The sequence below is a fragment of the Anolis carolinensis genome, chromosome 2 (genome assembly GCF_035594765.1).
Source record: "Anolis carolinensis isolate JA03-04 chromosome 2, rAnoCar3.1.pri, whole genome shotgun sequence".
Taxonomy (NCBI): Eukaryota; Metazoa; Chordata; class Lepidosauria; order Squamata; family Dactyloidae; genus Anolis; species Anolis carolinensis.
In genome coordinates, this window is record NC_085842.1 from 235,252,031 (window position 1) to 235,269,060 (window position 17,030).

The 17,030-nt window shown below is 37.9% G+C and overlaps 1 protein-coding gene across 8 annotated transcripts in view; it reads right to left on the minus strand.

Annotated features, from left to right (window-relative positions):
* Nucleotides 1–17,030, minus strand: part of ccdc171 (coiled-coil domain containing 171) — a 214,925-nt gene that overhangs the window by 98,051 nt on the left and 99,844 nt on the right. For 6 of the 8 annotated variants that reach the window (XM_008103172.3, XM_008103167.3, XM_008103170.3 and 3 more), the window contains 5 exons: nucleotides 15,745–16,252; nucleotides 12,592–12,708; nucleotides 8,351–8,577; nucleotides 7,577–7,759; nucleotides 5,792–5,977 (listed from right to left, as the gene is read on the minus strand). In XM_008103172.3, coding sequence (XP_008101379.2) covers nucleotides 5,792–5,977; nucleotides 7,577–7,759; nucleotides 8,351–8,577; nucleotides 12,592–12,708; nucleotides 15,745–16,252 — 1,221 coding nt within the window. Of the gene's footprint in view, nucleotides 1–3,321; nucleotides 3,444–5,791; nucleotides 5,978–7,576; nucleotides 7,760–8,350; nucleotides 8,578–12,591; nucleotides 12,709–15,744; nucleotides 16,253–17,030 lie in introns of those variants that run through there. The other 2 variants (XM_062971896.1, XM_062971894.1) reach the window with 2 other exon arrangements.

Sequence of the window (17,030 nt, forward strand, 5' to 3'; positions counted from 1 at the left end):
GCTAAGTAGTTTATTGTTGTTATTCATTTGTTCAGTCACTACCGACTCGACGTGACCTCATGGGCCAGCCCACCCCAGAGATCCCTGTCGGCTGTGGCCACCCCCAGCTCCTTCAAGGTTAAGCCAGTCACTTCAAGGATACCATCCTTCCATCTTGCCCTTGGTTGGCCCCTCTTCATTTTCTAAGTTTATATACTTGGTGAAAGACTGAATTTCTTAATGTTATAAAAAACATTAAGCAATATTCCTAGGCAATAATAGATCCAGGCTATAGTGGCGTTAGGATTAGGCAGTGTGCTGGTTGTACTTCTAGTACCACAACTGTTGTTGTTCTGTGCCTCCAAGTCATTTCCATTTTATGACAACCCATAAGGTTTTCTTGGAAAGGTCTGGGGCTGAGAAAATGTGACCTGGCCATGGTAACCAAGTAGATTTCCAGGGCGAAACTGGTTTTTTACCCATTTGCTCCAAATTTACACCTAATAATTCAGTACAGAGATCTGGGATGGAGAATGTTAAGTAGTAGAGTACATGTAAAAATAACATCAAAGCATGAAATGAGATAAATATGCACATACATATTCATCTGGTCACTAAAAGTCTCAGTCATAGACTAAATCAAATTTCCAACAGGGAAACCTTATTCTACTGGCAGACTGTGGGCATTTTCATATACAACCTTGTAATTCCTATTCGAGGCACTGTATGTGACTTTCCTACCCCAGCAACTCAAGGAGAAATTAGAAAACCAGGCCTATAGAATCAAAGATACAACTTTATTTAGGGAAAAAATCCTTTCTGTTTTCTACCCTGCCAGACTAGAACAGAACAGGGGTTCTCATACTGTGGGTCCACAGATGTTTTGGCCTTCAATTCCCAGAAATCCTAACAGCTGGTAAACTGGCTGGGATATCTGGGAGTTGTAAGCCAAAACACTTGGAGACCCACAGGTTGAGAATCACTGGACTAAAACCTTGTCCATTCTAATATAATTTTCTGAGATTGTCAAGTCACTAAAGCACAGCACCCTTGCTGACCGATTGATAACTGGCAAATAGAGGGAGAAAACGTGGAAGCAGTGACAGGCTTTATATTTCTAGGCGTGAAGATGTGATGCCTCATGGGCCTTGTAGTACCGCTCCTAGTGTCACTTTAGCTGATGAGGATGAAAACATGGGGTTTTCTCCGGATCAACAACAGCCGGAATCCTTCCAGATGCCTGATGTTGATGTTCTTGCCCAAGAACCAATTAAAACAGACCTTGAGCAGCTCTCACCTCCCTTCGCTAGGAGACAGTCCTTTGCTGCAGACAGGGGAGTAAAAGAGCGGGTTCGCAGGAGTCTAAGAATTGCAGCCAAACAAGACACTGATTAGCCATGTTTCCCCTGGGAAAATCCAGGGAGTCTCACATCTGGAAAGTTGGGTTTCGTTTCCTGTTCTCTAGGGAAAGAGAGCGCTGGACACCTGTTTGGCGGGAAAACGAGACCCAGTTAAAGGTGCCTGGCACGGTTGATTCCGTGCGGAGACAACAGAGCAGCTTCAGGAGTGAAATCGTGTTCCAGCCTTGGGTGGACTTCGCAAAGTCCGCAAATCCAGTTTCCTTGCCTTGCTTATTCAAGTATTCAAGAATTGCCTTGCCTTGTTCATAGTCACGGACCTTGTTCCTAGAATCAAATTTTGTTACCAGCTTTGTTGTGGATCTTACCTAGGACCTTGAAAGACCCTGGACAATTCCCCACACTATTGCTTGGCAATAGTGTGTGTTTCGGTTTATTGGATTTTATCTTTGGACTCTAATATCATTTATTGGACAAACTATTTCTGGACTATATTTGACCTAATTTGAAAGGTCTGCTTCTGGACTATATTTTCTACTTGATTTTATTATTCTTATATATTTCCTTAATAAAGATATTAGATAGTTTATTGGCCTCCGTGTATGGTTCTTGGTGCTCTGCTGCCTTGAGTGTGACAGAAGATCACTGCAGATGCAGACTGCAGCCAGGAAATCAGAAGACGTCTACGTCTTGGGAGGAGAGCAATGGCCAACCTCAATAAAATAGTGAAAAGCTGAGACATCACACTGACAATGAAGGTCCGCATAGTTAAAGCAATGGTATTCCCCATAGTAACCTACGGATGCAAGAGCTGGACCATAAGGCAGGCTGAGCAAAGAAAGATATACACTTTTGAACTTTGGTGCTGGAGGAAAATCCTGAGAATGCCTTGGACCGCAAGAAGATCCAACCAGTCCATACTCCAGGAAACAATCCCCGGCTGCTCACTGGAGGGAAGGATATTAGAGGCAAAGATGAAATATTTTGGTCACATCATGAGAAGACAGGAAAGCTTGGAAAAGATCATGATGCTGGGGAAAATGGAAGGAAAAAGAGAGGCTGACCAAGGGCAAGATGGATGGATGGTATCCTTGAAGTGACTGGGTTGACCTTGAAGGAACTGGGGGCGGTGACGGCCTACAGGGAGCTCTGGCGTGGACTGGCCCATGAGGTCACGAAGAGTCGGAGACGAGTAAACGACTGAGCAGCAGCAGCCAAAGATAGGGAATGCTTCAGAGCTTCCACAAAGCTCTTAAGGAGCCCAAACATCAGGGTCATCTAAATAATTGTGCTGGTTCTCAATCAGAATGGCCCTCCTGTTTACATGGCCATCCCACTTTCTCCGGGCACTGCAACACAGAGGCAGGGGGAGGCACCTACCTTGGAGAATCTGTCACCATCGAAGTGGCCACAGACCTCCAAAGAGCTCCTGGCCATCCTTGGGTGCCATTGCTGATATTTGCAAGGGCACAAACACAACTAGAAGAGGGGAGATGAACGGTCCCCTCCTCCTCCCCCCAGTCACATGGGTGCCTTTGCAAATATTAGCAATGGCACCCAAGGATGGCCAGGAGCTTTTAGGACAAGACAACCGAGTTAAGCTGGGTTTGACCTTATTGGATAGTCAGAATTCCATCCTGTTACCAACCCTGCACTATGTAGCAACTCAGGCTTTTTTGCCCATTTAGATGCAACCCCAGTCTCTTGCCATCTGAAATTTTAAGTCCACTTTAATGATGGCTGAGAGAAATTCACATGTGAAACAACTATTATCCAGTTCACTTACCAAGATAATGGTTCATGTATAAAACATCAACAGTGAATGGACCCAATTCTGCAGGACACTAACCTCCTTATTAGCGGTTTATTTCCCATTTTAATTTTTTGTATCACTCATGTTTATACAAAATTCGTTTTTTTCCAAAAGTCCATATACCACTGTTTTGAAAATCACTAAAATTTTATTTATTCATATGCATCTGCAAGCACAAATCCAGTTTTACTCCTAATCTTCCAAAAAGACTAGTTCTTCTAGTGTTTCAAAAATAGACTGTTACTTACTCTGTATTGTGTCATTTTGAGAAGGGGATGCAACACATGTTTTGCCTGTGGAGCAAGAGTGGTGTAATGAATAGCATAATTATCTGAGGGCCTTACACTTAAAATGTAAAGTAACTAGTGAGAAGTCAGAAGTCTAAGTTAAGTTTCAAAATAAAAAAGTCCTATTTTATGTTTGCTTTCTCATATACAATGAGATTTGCTTAGTAAGTGAATTGTTGAAAACGAATTCAATGAAAACTGAACTAATACCAAGTAAGGCATTTCAAATTTCAAAAACTATGCTCTAATTAGATTCCACTGTTAAAACCTTTGGAAAGAATTCTTGTTTAACTGACAAGGCATACAAAGGCAATAGAAAGTCAAATGCTAATGCTGGCTGGGCCCAATCCACCAGGCAAAGCTACAAATATTCAGTTTCTCTTATTGGAATGAACATCTCATTGAAATGAATAACAACACCTGCCCCATAATACTCAGTCAGTCCCTCTCTACAGAGTCCTCAGACACTGGCTCAAAATACTTGTTATTTCAGCATGCTTTTTACAGAGGCAGTAACTGACTGAGCTTTATCATGATTTGCTTTGGTTTTAAAACTTGTCTTTTTGAATGTTTTCCCTTTCCCTTTCTCAGTTTCATTGTTTGGTATTTGATGTACACTGATGGTGTGTTTCTGATAAAAGTGTGTCTTTGGTATCCACTTCTCATATTTATGAACATATTGTTACCTGAAACAAATGAATGAAACAAAATCTAGAAAAAAGTAATTAGTACTGGTGAATGATGAAAATTTACTTCAATTTTCATAAATTTCTATATAGTTTTACTATGTAAAATAGAATAGATTCAGTTCCCACAAGTGCAAACCCTTTTATTTGCAAAAGCGGACAATTGGGCATCTTTTCTCACCTAATGAAAGAAATAACTTAAGAATAGCACTCAGTTCTGACTGACCTTGAAACATAATTGGCAAGCGTACATGTCTCTATGGTATATGCCACTGGGTAGATAAAAAGTATATGGGATTATAATCAAAACCGATAAAGCTGCAAAATTAATCAACAGTGTTTAAACCTATTTGATGAAAATAACAATGTTTAATGTTGCCTAATTACTAATATATGTTGCATGACTTCCAAACCAACACAGATAATGTGTAACTGTCAACTATTTTCTTGGAAGGCTTTACTAAAATTTCATTTTAATTGTGAATTTATTTTAAATATTCTATACAATTATTGAAAAACACTTAACATGTTTAAAAAATCATCTTATCCAAAAGTGAAGGAATTTATTATTTTCTTTTTCTGATAAGAGTAAAGATGCAGTATCCCCATTTGTATACAATTGTGCACTGTATACATATCGTATACAACTCTCAGTGGAATTCATATACTTCGCATACAGGCTATAAAGTTTTACCAAATTTACTGTAAGACATTGTCACCAGTGCAATAGTAAACAATGTCCCCAGAGTTCCACCATTTGCCATTTTCAGTTTGTTTGTATAGACAGAAAAACCCTATTGGAACAAAAGTGTTCAATTCAACTGCTAATCTCAATCAACTGGAGTGATCAAATGCATAGAAGTGCTGACTTACGATTTAGCAACTCAGTTAATAGATCTGCTTTCATAGGTCATATCAGTTGGATTCAATATTGGGTGGAAAGAGGCACACAGATCAAATCAATTAGTATATGATTTAGGCCAAATTGTCCCATTTATCTGACCTATCTATCTAACTAGATTAGACCAAGTTACGTACTGGAACAAAAAAAAAGCCCCATGTAATTATTCAGCAAAATATTGGTAGGATCTACCCACCAAAATTAAAATCTGCTTCATTGATACATGCAAAACTATCCTGTTAGTAGATGGTGATAGGAAATTGTCATTTTTCTAACTTCATACCTACATTTGAATCCTACAGGTGAGAGCCGGATTTTGCTAGGACCAGAAAATACCCCCACAATATAAGGAATGTTGGTTTTATCTTTTTTATCTAACATTTCTTACTTCTATTCCAACTTGGGTTTTTCCCCCTGCTTTGTCTGTTTGGGCAAAACACTCTTCATTGCACATGCATAAACTCTCCTTTGGACACGAGGCATATTTATGCATTACAACTGGGTCAGGAAAAACCCCATAATTCAAAGTTTGTTTATCTGAGTGCATCTTAAAGCCAGAGAAGATATAGCTGTTCATGTTGATAAATACATCAAAGTGTGCCAGAATGCTCTCTAAAGTGGCTTCGGGGTACTTCCCGGCCTGTGACCATGTTCACATTAGTGACCTTAATGTGTTCAAACAGAAAGTGTTCTTCTAAAGATGGCAAAGCTGAAATCTCGTATTAAGGCAAGGATAGCATCTATGAGAAGAAACACTGTCCTCCTACCTTTACAGCTTCACTTAGGGTATGGTTTTTGTCTGCTTCTTCACAGGAATGTAATTCCAGTTTATACTGCAACTCCTGTAGTTGTTGTGCCTGTTCATTCAAGAGCATTTGGGCCTGCTGCTCCCGAAGTAATGCATTATTTAGCTCCTCACATGCACTTTCAAACCTCTCGTGGGTGATCAATTTCTGATAAAGGAAATAAATTGTGTTCTGTCATGAAAGAGCAGCATTGTTTATACACTTGACTTTCAGCATCCCACTTGCCTGTATGCAACATTGTAATGCAAAAGTTTTAAAACACTCAATATCTCTACCCTAGAGGCATTCTTTTCCAACTCAGGACCATTATACAATGCTAATGCCAGGTGATCTTTATTCGCCGGATTTTTTTTTCCAACAACAATATAAAGGAATATAAATGTGAACTAAAGAAGGTTCTTCTTGCATATTACTCCCAATCACTCCTGAAGTCAAACAAATGAATTTCTTTTTACCAAATGAAATTAATTTGAAACAAGGTATACATTATTTTGTTTCTTATAGTATGTACAATATTTTAGAAAAATGAGTCAGTAACCTACTAAAATGATCTGTCCACTCTTGCCAATTCAAATATTGCAAAAGACAATCTAATAAATCAAAACAGATAAAAGGTATACATTTGTTTGGCTAATTAAAACAGTAAATCCAAGAAGTAAAGCTAATGTTTAAGTTGGAACAGGATTCAGGCTTGGAGACGAAATTATGAAACAGTCATTTCCTATCACCATCTACTGGCAGGTTGGCTTTCTACACCTGTCTGTACTAACTATAGACAAAAAATTATTTAAAAGATATTAGAAATGCACATTTACAGGAAAAGCTGTCATGAAATATATTGAGAGAAAGTAACTAATAATCTCATAAAATGCATTTTATTCTTGTTTTTCTTCTTTCCATTGAAATTATTTCTACAGTGTGAGAGGAATTGTCAATTTCATAGGCTGAGGCAAATGGAGGACTGAAGGAATCCCACAGTTCCAGGAAGCCTGCAGACCTCACACGAAAAGGTCCCCGAGGGCTTTTATACTCATTACAAAAAGTCTATCTAGGAAAGACTTCCACACATAAAATTAATAGGCAAACCTGAGAAATGGGATAGCAAATGCAAGTATGTCTTCTGGGAATTCCTGAACGACTGGGTTTCCCACAGTAAGTGCAGCATCTTTTGCTCAGCAGCCTTCTCTATCCCAAAACAAAAATTATCAAACCCAAGAAGCCCTCCACCTCTGTTAGCCTCACAGACAAGAGTTGTTCTGCATGTAGGTATTTTGCAATGTGTGAAATAGCCCCTATATTCTTCAAGGAGATGTCAGCAGTTGGTAATGATATGACCCATATAAAAGCAAAGTGGGAGTACACAAAACATATTGTCTGGGTAATGTTAGCATACAATTTGAGTTTTCAAACTCAAATAATCAAGTTGCATGAATAGAATTATTTTGGATACCCCGGTTGGGGAGATCGGCTTTGCTGAAAATGAGACTTGATTATTTATTCAACCTATCTTATTCTGAAACATAAAGAATCATGTGGCATTTGTTCCTCCCCTTTTAATATACCTGATTCACAGCTGGGACACATTTATGAGACACAGGGTTTGTGGGGAGAGAGAATGTAAGGGTAGGCAGGTTTTATTATTTGGTTTTCTAAGGAATATCGAAGCAAAAAGGGAGAAAAAGGAAGTCTCTCCTTCAGAACCTGCTTGTTTCCCCCTCCCAACCCTTCCAAATCAAATATACTTACAGATTGCTTAAACACATTTAATTGCTCTTGCAGGCTCTGGGCTTTGTCAGCCTCTTTCTTCATCTCATTCAAATTCCGTTTGAATTCTGTGAGCTCTAAGCGCAGTGACCGCCGCTCCACTTCTGCTGTATGCAGCCTTTGTGTAAATTCAAATATTTGCTTCTGCAAGGATGCTATGCTTTTCTGGTAGTAAAAAAAACGGAAACAATGTTGTTTAGCCGTAGAAAGTGCTGAGTAAGCAGTAAATCAACAGCATTTAATGCCTGGGCAAATGAAAATGAAGCCTCCTTTCTGAGTTTACATTCCAAACTGAAGTGTTCTACTCTTACTAAAAATACACACATATTAGAGGGGTATTTTCTGGACATCAAACTTGAAAGGAAACAATACTGAAGAAACATTTAGCCCTTTTTGGGGCAGAGACAGAACACGTATTTTGTAACAACACTCAAACTGAGTAAATGGCAGACAATTCCTGCATTTTAACATAATTAGTATGGATTGCACTTGCAGTAGTATCTGGAAAGAAGACTGGACATTGCCCTGAATGCAACATAAGGCTGGAAATTATTTAAGAAAATTAATTTGAAATGCAAGTATTAGAAGCATTATTCATGGCAGGTTTGGTTTGAATAATATTACAGTTTCCTTGCAATTCTCCAGTTTTACTTTAAAGATTGAAAAATGTGATGGCTCATACAAAAATATAGAAAAATTAAAAGTGAAACCTATTTCTGAGCTCAAACAATGGCTGTTGTGTGCCTTCATACAAACCGTAACAGGGCCTCCGTCGCTCATGCCTGCTTTAAGCGCCTGTGCATTTATTTTATGGAGCCCACGAGCCAACTTCTGAACCAACGAGTCTTTCTCTGCATAGGTAATACTTCGGCTGCTACCTGCTGGAGTAACTTCCATCACAAGACAAAGCTTGTCCATTAATTTTGAAAAAGAATTTCTTGCTGCGCTGGTGAGTAAATGTCCTGAAATCCAGGAATTCAGATCTTTAAAAGAAACAGAAATAACATCGATGAGTAGGGTAGGGCTAAGTTTGGGTTTTTGTGAATATAAAAAGACTGGAAATATGTCATAAAGAAAGCAGCGAAAGAAAGCATTCCAGACATTTATCATATGCAATACTTTCCCATCCAAATATAGAAATAAGGCTCCAATCCCAAATTCAAACATTTACTTCTAGGGACACAGCGACAATTGATGATTCTTAAGCAGTTCTCAAAACAGATATTTTCAAAACTGTCTGCAGAAAACACTGTGTAATCTTGCTAAACCCAGACTACTTTCAGTATTTATTACTGAGAATTGGTACTAATAATAGATTCGTGTCCATGAACTTTTTCAGTGTACAAAGAGCTACTGGAACTTTCCACCTGAATCAGTGATAGGTGCCAGATGCTTTAAACAAGAGCATAATCTGCCAAATCCTGACACCATTTACTTTGGTAGAAATCCCTATGCAATGGGACATTTTTGCCAGCAAAAAGAGGAGCCCTGTCCAGTCTGTATATACCAACACTTACTTCTGGTTAACTTGCACTGAAATTACACATGCATAAGCAAGAACGGGCTTAGGCACGAGAAAAATCATGGTTTTCCTAATGAGAAAAGGTTTTATGTTCTCTTCCAATACAGCATCATTTCCCCTTCATTAATCCATAGGTTACAATATATGACACCCCAGGCCTGTTGTGTAAGCAGACTAAAAACTACGAATAAATATCAGTGAATGTTACTCATTCAAAAGCAGAAGGTAAGTCATTGCTGGAAATTTATAACTGTTTCCCTTTCTTTCCTGACAGCTTAGATGTCTAAATCATTTGCTGCTTAAAACTACTGAGGCTTGGTACCTTATTGCCATACTATTTATATTCTGAGACAAGAGAATATAATTTACCTTATTCCAAGGCAATTAAAATTTTACAACTACAATTACTTATTTCCCCATAGGATTTTGGTAATCATCCTTCTCATATAATGGGCTTAAGGCCCCAGCACACCCAACATGTTCTGCTTACTGCTAGATTCGTCAGGTCTGTAATTAATAATTGTGTTTAATGTTGATAAATAAAATTGTCAGTGCTCCTTCTACTAATTGGTATTCCAGATAACGGTTAATAGGTTTATTTATGCCTTAATAAAAGTCTTGTAATTTAGTTTCCCCTCTGCAAGTCAGGTCTTAATCTGTCATTACTTGTCTTGTGATACTATCAGGGTAAGATGACAACCATGGCGGAGCTTATTTACATGCAAGAGAATTCCAGACCTCCTGTTGCTGCAGAGAATTAAAATATTGTCCTGAAGTTTAGAGTAGAAAACCTATCAAGGGGCATTTTCAAAGCAATCTATCTCCCTCATACACACACTTGTAGCAGAAAGAACAAAAACAAAGGGGTTCAGGCAAAGCAGAAGAGGAATTTGCGTTCCAGAAACCCCCATTTGCAACCAAAGAACCATCTAACTAAATTAGTAGGACACAACTGAATCCATTTGCTTTCAGCAAAGCAAGAAGGCCAGCATTTGCTTATGTAGAAACTTCGCATATGGAACAAAGTCTATTGAGATTTCATGTTGCATTGGCGGAGATCCAAAGGACCGTATTAGGTACACTCCAGAGTTTAGGCTTGCTGATTGGGATTTGGTTTAAGTTTTGTTTTTAAACTTTACTGCTTTTGAATAAAGGACCCCACATACCATATTACAAACTGGCTTTTGGAAGTCTTCTCTGTTTCAAAAGTGATTTGCTTAGTGCTATGAGAAGACTGCTGTTTCAGCCGCACAAACAAAAAGACCCTTTGGAAACATGGAAATTGTTCCATACGGTTATGCCGGGGCTTTGGCAGCAAGGCGGGATTAATTAGCTAATTAAGCTTGACAATGTTCTTAGTTTTGTTTGTAGCAAACTTTTTCTTGACGTGAGTTGTAGGCAAAATTTATCAAATGCCTATGATACCATACAGCAAGAATGAATCAATAGTGCATGATCGTGCCATTTCAGTTTAAAATCAGAAGTCTGAACTTTACATACATAAACAATTTCCAGTCTAGTATGGTTCCACTACTGTTTTTTAAAATTACCAGAGAGATTTGAAAAGAAACAGGCAGAAGAGAAAACATTTCTACAATCAGAAGGCATACACTTTCTAAAAGCCAAGCATCACCTCTGGTTAATTTTTAATGAATAATGGTTTTGACTAAAACAAAGAAATGTGTGGGTTAGAATCATTCACAGCTTTGAGAGGTGAAATGAGAATACAATGCAATTCCACAAGGTACTGTCTTCTGCTATATCTATAACCAGAGGGAAAAGAATATATACACTTTAAGTATATGGCTGCAACTATCAAGGAATTACAGTAAAAGCATTAAATAATTTATGTCGGGATGAGTATGTGAGAAATGTCTTACACCAATACAGTTACAGTACAAAGAGCAATAAAGTCTTTATTAAACAAATGAAGCGAAAACCAATGAAAAGTGACAAACCTTACTCAAGCTACAAGAGAAAGGTTGTCTGCATTTTGTTTTATTTTTAGTAAAACCATATAAGGAGGAAGAACTGAATTCCTTATTGATGTTTAGATGTCAAAAGGTTCACTTTAGAAATTCAGCTGAAGTTACAACTGATCACAATGTGGCTGTTCAAATAAACTTAACGCTAAGCTATATTATAATGTTAAGATGCTACAACCTTTATGTAAGAATAAATTCTATGGCTTGGATCCGAAAAGCTACTTTTGGTGCACCCAATGGACTGCATTTGCCCAATGGGACTCTCCACTTTACTTCTTCAAACAGCTGGCTTCAGCATCATTTCGATCTCATTTGAAACTACGGTTTCAAAAATCTGGTCCAACACAGTTGCCTGCTGTTTAAAAAACAAATCCCTGGCATGTAATTAGTTGTACTGTTCTTTAGATCATGGCTTATTTGCACCATAGCTTATAAAATGAGATTTTGAAGAGGCTAGAACTTCTTAGAAATGTATCTTTCTTCAGTTGAGAAGCAAAAGGGCAAAAAAAGGTTAACACAAGATTGCAGATGACTTAAAAAACAGAACGTGGAAAATAGCCTGGCCAAAGCATGGTCGTTTTCTGACAGTTACTTACATGCCAGAGTATGATATTCCTGAAACAATGTGACCAATAGTCAGCAATTCATTATAGATACTATTGGGCAGTTGGCTGATTGGGACAATTGGTCAAGGAGATCACTATGCAGAATGAGCAGTGTGTGTGTTGGGAACAACTATGATATTGCTTGAGAAGTAGCTTGGTGTCCAAGGTATATGCATGATGTACCAGCTCTACAACTGTTTCATTGCTTGGTGTATATTTCACACAGAGATATAGAGGACCTCAGACTATACTCCTCACTAGTCACTACATGGGAAAATGTATTTGTCTGGAATAATTACACTGATTGCCACTGAATGGAATGCTTCCCTTCCCAAGTGCGCATTCTGCTCATGTGGTTTCCTCTTCATATCCCCTAATCGTTGGTATAAGGGGATTTGAAGAGAGAATTGCCATTACAAATCATTTATGAAACAGAATGGTGGTGTGAAACTGTGACTGAGGCTAGGGTGCAGCATACAGCAAACATTGTCTACCCCACCGAATGCCAAGTGCTCAGTGACAGCAACATTCTTATCAGCGAGCCAAAGGTAAATTTATGATGGTTATTCAATGTTAACTTCTGCTCTCATTTTGGGAGAGGGACTTGGTCTCTATAAATATTGAAGACAGTTGTATAATTGAGAAACTAAATCCCCATCTTCTTTTTTACTGTTCATTGTTGCTGATCACTCCCTCTGTTAATGGGATCTCAAAATCTTCCCACATAAGAAACTGTAAGAGCACCAAATATTTTCCCAACTCCTATCAAATTAATAGAGTGGCAATTTCAACGACCTCATGAATCCATCTTTGTATCATCAGTACTTTGTCCAATATGTAAAGGATACCCAAAATAAGCCCAAAAAGGAAAATGTAAGACATTACCTGTCTTGCCAACTACTTCCTGTAGCTCCACCATAGAACTTAGGACTGCAGCAAGAAGGTCATGACTGGTAAACCAATTGAATGCTTGAAGGGATCGGATCTGCTCCTTCTGATGCCCTGCATTACCAGTAAGTACAGAAATACAAATTAAATTTGTATTTTTTAAAAATGTCAAAAATATTACTCAGGTTTCGAAACCACAGGCAATGACATAACAATTTTCAAAGACATTTTGGGTTACATTAATTTGCGTTATAAATGCTGCTTCCATGTGACAAATAAAACAGTTGTTTTTCAGTTCATCACCTTTCACATTTGGAGGGATTGCAATGCTCTCAGAACATTTTCCACATGAAAAGGGGAAGATATCCAATCCTGTGCTGGCAACCAAACTGAAAACCGTTACAATCATAAAACCAAGATTTGCACTGAATTTCAAATCTGAACTTGAAAAAGCTAAGCATTTTGTATTTTTAAAAAATTAAAATCAAGGTCCTCAAATTTTACACATTTTCATGATTTACATTCTAAAGTCCACATTCAACCTGTACATTATCCTACCTAAACATGTTTCTGCATTAAATATAAAACATTTGAAGCTCAATGAATCCGGGTTGAAGTCACAATGAAGGGAAAATTGAGATTGTAGCTCCAAGGGGAAAGGAGCTTTTTGAAGTAGTAGTAGTTGTTATACTTTCTTCAGCACCATAAAAGCCAATGCTTTTCTCCAAGCAACTAATGTTTAGTCAGTGGGGATAAATTCAAGTAAAAAATACAAGGAAAAAGAATAATCTCATTTCTAACACCAAGGCTTACATCCAATATTGGGCTGACATCATAGTGCCAGCATTATGAAACTTTGTTTCATTCCTTATTTGTACAATGGTTGAAGCAGCCATTAAAATATGCACTTGCCTTCCAAAGCAGATTTGAAAGTGAATTAGGAGGTTTCAGATGGTAAGCAACATTACCCTGCACTGCCAATTTTACGGTTCTGCCAGAGGAAATCTAGCTATTCCAAATCATGGTAAACTGAAGCTGATCATTTAAAAAAAACATAGTTTGTAGGTGTATCACTGTCTAGTCTAGTTATCCTACTGTCCTATTGTCATTAACGACTCATATTACAGATGTAAAGTTATGGTTCAGAGAACAGTGGTTAGCTTAAAGCGATCTAGCTCATGCTGTGGTAGGATGTGTGATATCCAAAGATATCTGAATCAAAGAGCTTACTATATCATCCTCTACAAATTTGCAAAGCTCCATTTATTAAACTCACCTTGATAGTTCAGTTCAGAATTACCAAGCCATGGCTCTGCACTAACCTAATATAGAACCCAAATCATGCTTGTCCAGTTATTCTCGCCATCCTCTCAGTAAAATAAAAATGTATGCCTATGCCAATGTTAAATCCAGAAGCTCCAGAGGCAGAAGGAGACTGTGATTATAGCAATTTCCATTTATCAGGTTTGCCCATTTGCCCCTTTTAAGCTTTGATTTCTAAATCTGATCTGTTGGCCAATCTCAAATCAATTCAGCAATCATGCCAAGCCACAGTTAAGATTCCTTTACTAAGAGGTAGTCATGAAAATTGAATTGGGACAAACAAATACATTTCTGCTTTTTAAAAAATGTACCATAATTTTTTATGGGTATAAGCCGAAATTTTCAGCCCTTTTTAGAGCTGAAAAGCCCCCCCCCCCCCCCGCCCTTGGTTTATACTTGAGTGAGGATCCTGACAGGCTTATATTCGGGTATATAGGTATCAGAGTTAGACAGTCTTACTTTATTAAAGTTTTATTATTATATTAAATTACAGTTTTATGTAAATTTTCAAAAACATTTAAAGTACTGATGCCTCAATTAATGTAAACTTATTGGTATCTATTTTTATTTTTGAAATTTACCAGTAGCTGCTGCATTTCCCACCCTCATCTTATACTCGAATCAATAAGTTTTCCCAGTTTTTTGTGGTAAAATTAGGTGCCTCAGTTTATATTTGGGTAGGTTTATAGTCAAGTATATATGGTACTAAAGTTGCCTTTTTCCTAGACTCCTGTTTTTCCTATTGTTATTAGTAACAAGGTTCTTTCAAGCCATATGTGTAATTATTAAAATGCAAGCATTTTCATATTTTAACCAAAGAATAAAGAAACAAAAACTATTCCATAAATGTGTTGCTACTGACCACAAGATATCTTTAACTAAGATAATAGTCATCAAGCACTTCTACCTATGGCTGGAACCTTTTTAAGTCCCATCAAGCTGTATCTGGCATCATTTTATTTAATGATTTTGTTCAAAAGTTAACAAGAAATTGTGATGAAGACACAATGGGTTGGTGTCTGACCAGACAGTAACATGATACATTCTCAATATAACAGAGAATTCATCTTGTTGCATGGACAAAGTTCAAATAATATTATTGTCATTAAGGTGCTGACGACACACAAAAGCCGGCTGCATCATATCAAAATGGAATTTTATTAATTTTATTAATCACATCATTTTCAATCAGTCAGATGACAGACTTCGACAAAAAAATTGAAGTAGGATTTAGTTTCGTTGTTACAGGACTCATGAAGCTACACAGAACCTAAGTACAAAAAAAATTCACTCCCCCTCTCTATTCAATCAAGTTGATTTGTTACAACCATGTTGTTGAGTAACACTTGCCATGGTGGATAAATATTAGGATTGCTCTCACAATAACAGTTTGAAGTGGGTTTGCAAACTGTGGATCTATCTTATGTTGATCACAGTTAATTGTAATATTGACAAAATGCTACACCATAGTTAAAGCAAACTATTGAACAGGTGAGGATGTATTCCCATTGGGAATGACAGGACATAAGAAACTGCACAGTATTACCCCCTACTGGCTGTGCACAACTAAACCCATACTAAAGTCAGTCTACAATCAGTTCAAATAATGGGGAGGGTTTCCTGTGTGTTTAACACCACCTTTGGGGCTTCAGCTGTTTTAATTAATGCACTAAATTTGGTTTAACGGTTTAAATAGAATTCCTCCCCTCAAATTGTAAAGTATGTGCCCCCTCCCACCCCCATTGCCTTGGCATGCTATAATTGTTATTTAAGTACTGAAAGTGCGGTGTGACACAAAACATATAAATCATGTGCTGATTATCTTACTTGACAGGTTAGGCACATCTTTGGAGTCTCCCACGCAGACTAAGATTCCAATGCCTTCTCTGTAGTTGTCAACCCAAGAAAAGAGAGAGCTGTATGACTGGCCCAGCATTTGAAGCCTATGGGCCGCCAGCACGGCAATGACACTTTTACGGAAAAGATGTATCAAGCCTCTGTGATGCCTTTTCTGCTTCCTCTTGCCATCACTTTGCTTTCTTTCCTCAGCCTCAGACAGTGCATTGGCCAGAGTCCTAATCTCCTGCTTGATAAGGTCGCACGTGTTGACCTGATCCTGCAGTAAGTCTCTTTGTGTAGACAAGGCACATGCTCGGCAATACAGGGGATACAATGCACCAGACAAGAGCGCACAGGCAGCCAGCAGTGACCTATGTTCCTTTTGAGTCTGTGCCAATGCGCTTTTAAAGTGTGAATTTTCAAGAAGTAATTGCTCCTGTACTTTTTCAGTAGCAGCGAACTTTTCTTTGGCTTTCTCTGCCATTTCCTGATATTTCTGCAATGGACGAAGGAGAGAGAGTTTCAATTATGACCAATGAAGAAATAATCAATATATTTACGGCTACTAAAATTGACAGAATAATATTTCTAATGAAAGTGTCTTCTCATATTCACTTAAGCCTTTACATAATGGTTCCAAGGTCACTGCATCACCCAGTAACCATTCCAATAAAACCAACCTCTGAAAGGAAATACTCAAAACTCTAGGTTCACCAAAGAGTTAATATTATTGAAACTGTGTGTCTGTCTTAAAATCCTGTCCCACATGCATAACAGTAAAGATACAAATTGCTGAAAAAGGAGACACTGAAATATTCTTTAAACATTACAGCAGCAATATGGAATATGTTTTTCCATGATTCATCGCATCACATTGCTATCATGCTTAAAGGCACCAGAATCAGTTATATAAACCCTTAACTATCAAATCAGGATCAAGAGAGATCAGTAAAAATGTATGCAGTTGATGCCCCCACATAGTAGAAGGGCTGGAAGAAATCTAGGAATAAACAGAGCAAGTTAGGACAATAGATGAAAGAGACTGAAGAAGGAGATGATGCAGGTGGCACTTAAAGGAAAAAGAAAATAGGGAAGAAACAGTAGTAAACAACTAGTAAAATGAATAAACCATAGGAATAAGTAAGAGAAAGTTTGGGTACATGAAATAAGTTGTCTAAGAATTGGGAATCTTGGGGCCAGCTGGAAAAGATGAAACAAACTCAGTAGAAAAAATAGATGGGTTAAACCCTTGTGTCGGCAGGATTGCTGACCAA